The 4,145-nt window shown below is 55.9% G+C and overlaps 1 protein-coding gene across 1 annotated transcript; it reads right to left on the bottom strand.

The window, feature by feature from the left end:
- Positions 1-948: 948 nt before the first annotated feature.
- On the bottom strand, positions 949-3,801 carry Mmp23b (matrix metallopeptidase 23B). Its single transcript, XM_034501822.2, has 8 exons — positions 3,412-3,801; positions 2,757-2,893; positions 2,521-2,660; positions 2,283-2,450; positions 1,730-1,894; positions 1,538-1,648; positions 1,297-1,423; positions 949-1,177 (listed from the first exon to the last, which is right to left on the bottom strand). The coding sequence occupies exons 1-8, from the start codon at positions 3,562-3,564 to the stop codon at positions 1,003-1,005; spliced, it is 1,176 nt and encodes a 391-aa protein (XP_034357713.1). The 5' UTR covers positions 3,565-3,801; the 3' UTR covers positions 949-1,002.
- Positions 3,802-4,145: the final 344 nt, after the last annotated feature.

The following is a 4,145-nucleotide window of genomic DNA, read 5'->3' as shown; positions in this document are numbered from 1 at the left end:
GTGTCTAATTTGCCTCGTGAGGAAGGGTGGGTGTCCATAGGTGCCAGAGTAGATCTGCCCTTCACACACAGTGGGACCTGGTGTGGAGCAGAGTCGAGTAGCATGCTTGCCCTGCCAGTCTTGGAGGCAGCTTTTCACTGGAGTATCTAAGTAACACTGTCCATACAGACCTTGGCCCGCAGAACCTGGTATGTAACAGCTTTAGTCACCGTGGATTTTTGTAGGTGAGGTTATTAGATGTCCTAAGCAGTAGTAAGCTGTTCTTAGAGGAAGCTCTGCCATGTCTTTTTTTTTTTTTTTTTTTTTTCCCCAGCATGCTGGCTCCCAGCTGAGCGAGCCCCATGAGTGTGCCTGGGCTAGGGAACAGCCTAGACTTGGGTGAGCAGACTGAGGTTATGTTTGGGTGCAATCTTGACAGGGTTTCTCTGTGTAGCCCTGGCTGTCCTGGAACTCACTCTGTAGACCAGGCTGGCCTCGAACTCAGGAATCCACCTGCCTCTGCCTCCCAGGTGCTGGGATTAAAGGCATGCGCCACCACTGCCCGGCGTTTGGGTGCAATCTTACTCTGACATTACACATGCCAAACCCTTCCAGACTTGCTGGCTCTTCCCTCCTCTCACTCTCCTCAAATCTGTCTGAGCAAGGTGTTGCCTACAACCACTTGGGGCTCTACCTTTGCCTAAGCTGGTTCTCAGCCTCCATTCACTAATCACACTGAATTGGCCCATCCACACCCTTCTCTGAGCACACCCCAGGTGATGCTGCTGACACTTGGGCTTCATTTTATCCCACTGGTCTAGAGACCACCTTGGCAAAGCCCTCCTTGTCCTCTGGACTATGTCCTCACCACAAAGATCTTTGCAGAAGTAGAGGAATACTGACTCCAGGGTCCCCACATCCAGGTGGGCAGAGACTTGTCTTCCCTCTTCCCATGAAACAACACAGACATTAGAGAGAACGTGCTTTATCTGCTGGCTTCCAGCACAGAGGCTGTGGGCAGGCTCAGCTCCTCACTCGGACCCTCCAGGAGTAGGTAGTGAGCACACGCTGGTGCTGCCGCACCACACACGTGTAGGTGCCTTCGTTGACTGCGTTGGCTATGATGCTCAGCTGTGCCTCGCCCAGGGCCAGATAGCCAGGGTAGGAGAACTCCAGGGGCTCCTGGTCCTTGTACCAGCTGCAGAGGTTAGGTTCCTACATGCCTGCCCTGCCCATACCAAGGCCCCCCAGGATATACGCAGCAAGGGTATCCCAGGGAGCCCCCAGCCCCCAGCCTGCCCAGTGCTGGCTACTCACTACACTTTGCCTTTCTTGTGTAGGATCTTCTGTCCACAGTGGAAGGTCATGTTCCTACCCTCTCTCACCAACCTCGTTTTCGTTCTTGTGGGTGATGTGGTGGTGGCCACCGTGGGAAATGGGAATTCTACCCAGAGAGTGGTGAAATGAGAAGTCAGTGCTAGCCTCCATCGAACTAGGCCCAAGATGGAGAGACTTGAGCTCAAGAGACCCACACCAACCCCGTTTGAGCCTCACTCACCATAACAGAAGTCACAGCTTTTGGGGCAGAGCCTCTTCATGAGCCTCTGGCGGACATCACAAAATCCCTTTCGTGCCCAGGATGCACACACGAAAATCCGATCCAGGCATCCTAACAGGAGGGCAATGTGGCTTAGGGCTTTCCCAGAGCCCCACCATCCATCTGTCCACCCATGTGCCCCCTTGCACCCACCATAGAGTCGGTGTAATCCCCACAGCTCATCCTGGGACAGTGCCTTCCAGCCTCGCAGTGTGGCATTGAGGTGCATGAGTGCCTGCTCCTGCTGTGAGTGCATCAGTCCCAGTGCATGGCCAATCTCATGGGCAGCCACGTGCACCAGGTCTGTGAGCCAAACACCTGTGGGCCAATGGCTTAGCAGGGAGCCCTCAGCCCTTCCACTCCCAGTCTTGCTCCAGGAGGCCCAGTGCTGATGCTGGGACTCAGCTGCAAGCCACCCTTAACCCACAGCCAAGGAAGATAAGTATGTTTCCCCAGCCTAGGCTGTGAGCTTGGCCTTCAGGAATGCAACTCCAACTCCCTCTTCAGTGGCATGTGGGGGAGGGGGAACGGGGATGACGACTCGGGCCTGTGAGAGCCAGAGTTCCTCTTCCTTGATTGCTTGACCCTAAAAGCAGCCACCCAAATACTCAGCCTCAGGAAACCCTTCCTGCCTCAAACCCTTTGTTAACCCACCACGGAGGAGAGGATGACACCCCGAACAGGACAGACCAAGGAGTTGGGTCACCTTTCTTCCAGCTGTAGCGAGTGGGGCCCAAGACCCAGTACTCGCTGTCATCAAAGTGAATGCCACCGTGGGGTGGGAAGAAAGCGTGGGCCAGTTCACCTGTGGGACCATCAAAGCAGTGGTGCAGAGCAGAGACCAAGCAGTCAGTGTGGTTGACTGGGTAGAAACCTAGGAAAACACAAGGCTGCAAATAATACCTGCGAGGCTGGGTGTGGTCAGCAGCACTTAAGTTACCCACCTATCTTTAGGTCACTGGGGCGCTCAGGTGCCACCTCACGGAAGCTGAATGGGGAAACATCACTCCACATTCGAAAGGCAGCCGCCAGGCCCCGCCGTGTCTCCTCCGGGCTTAAAAGGTTCCGTGGAAAGGAGAGAATCCTGGGATGGGAGGGTGGTGTAGTATGTTAGAGTCAATGTTGGTGGCAGTGTCTGAGTTAAGGCCTGATCTGCCCTCCTCTACAGTCCAGGTGGCACCTGTATGTGAGGTTGAAGTGGTCCCAGCGCAGCCTGGCTGGTGTCAGCGTGTAGCGTCGTCTTCGAGTTACCAGCATGGTCAATAGGCTGGGTACCTGGGCAGTGGAGCCACCTGCCTTTGGCGTATCTACATTTCCCTTCACAGGAAGAAAGTAGATGTGAGGACAGAGGAACAGTCTCTATTACCCAAGGTTGTTGTTGAAAGCGGACTTTTAGGCAATGGGGTAGAGGAGGCTGTGGGTTTGTTTGTTTAGTCCACCCTTAATGAGCCAGCACCCAGGTGCCGGGAGTTGTAAAGAGCCGGTGGGAGTTGAGCCAGCCATGGCAGCACATGCCTTTAATCTCTGAACGCAGAGGCAGGTGGTCTACAGAAGTCAACCTGGTCTACACAAGGAAACCTTGTCTCGAAAAACCAAAAAATAAAATTTAAAAACCTACTGGGAATGAGCAGAGTTGGAGATGGATGATGTCTCCCACCTCCAGACCGCTGGAAATGCTGACTCAAGATGCTTGGAATCAAGCACTCACTCATATGCAACCCCCCCCCCATACACACACACACACACACACACACACACACACACACACAGCCCCACTGATACACCCTCAGATGCTGACCTGCTCCTCGCACCTCCTATCCCTTTAGTTCTCTCACCTGAGCTGCACTCCAGGCTGTCTCTGTCGGTGGCCCTAGCCACTCCAGCAATGTCAGCGCAGAGAGAAGGCACAACCCGCTCAGGACAGCCCCCAACCAGCGGCCCTGTACAGCGCTGGACGCCTCCGGACTGAGACAGGCCCGGCAGCCCATGGCAGAGTTGCAGTCGGGTTAGGGCCACAAGGGGCCGCGCGACGTAGGGATCTGGATCGCAGAGCTGGGGCGGAGTGGGAAGGGGTGGGCAGCAGACGGCTCGAGTTACAGCCCTATGGTGGGGTGAGGACCCGGCTCTTCTGTCTGGAACGGTCCGCATCCCCCAGTGGGATTCCAGGAACCAGGCCATAGGGTCAGCGGCAGAGGCCAGAATACAGCCCGCAGTGTCGGAGGGAAGGGGGGGGCGGGGGGTTCTATCAGAATACGAGTCGCCAAGGCTGAGATTTGGGGTAAGAGCATCAATTGCTCCCCACGCCCGCTTGGTTCAAACTGAATGGCCTTTAGCTCCCCCCCCCCCCAACCCTCTGGCCCCACAGTGAAAATCGGAAGGGAAGCCTCGGTTCTGGCCCGCAGTGACTGAGAGTGTAGGGAGCATACCCGCCAGAGGGGAGGGAGCGCAGAGCAAGGGGACGTGGCAATGAGAGCAGGGTGGCTGGGCGGGCAGAGGGGAGAGATTGCAGTAGGAAAGGTGCCTCAGGAAAGACACGGAGGAGACCAGTGGGAGTCCTTAGGACATCTGC

This window comes from Arvicanthis niloticus, chromosome 5 (assembly GCF_011762505.2).
Source record: "Arvicanthis niloticus isolate mArvNil1 chromosome 5, mArvNil1.pat.X, whole genome shotgun sequence".
NCBI lineage: Eukaryota > Metazoa > Chordata > Mammalia > Rodentia > Muridae > Arvicanthis > Arvicanthis niloticus.
The sequence above is the reverse complement of the archived record's forward strand: the minus strand, read 5'-3'. Positions and strand labels throughout refer to the sequence as shown.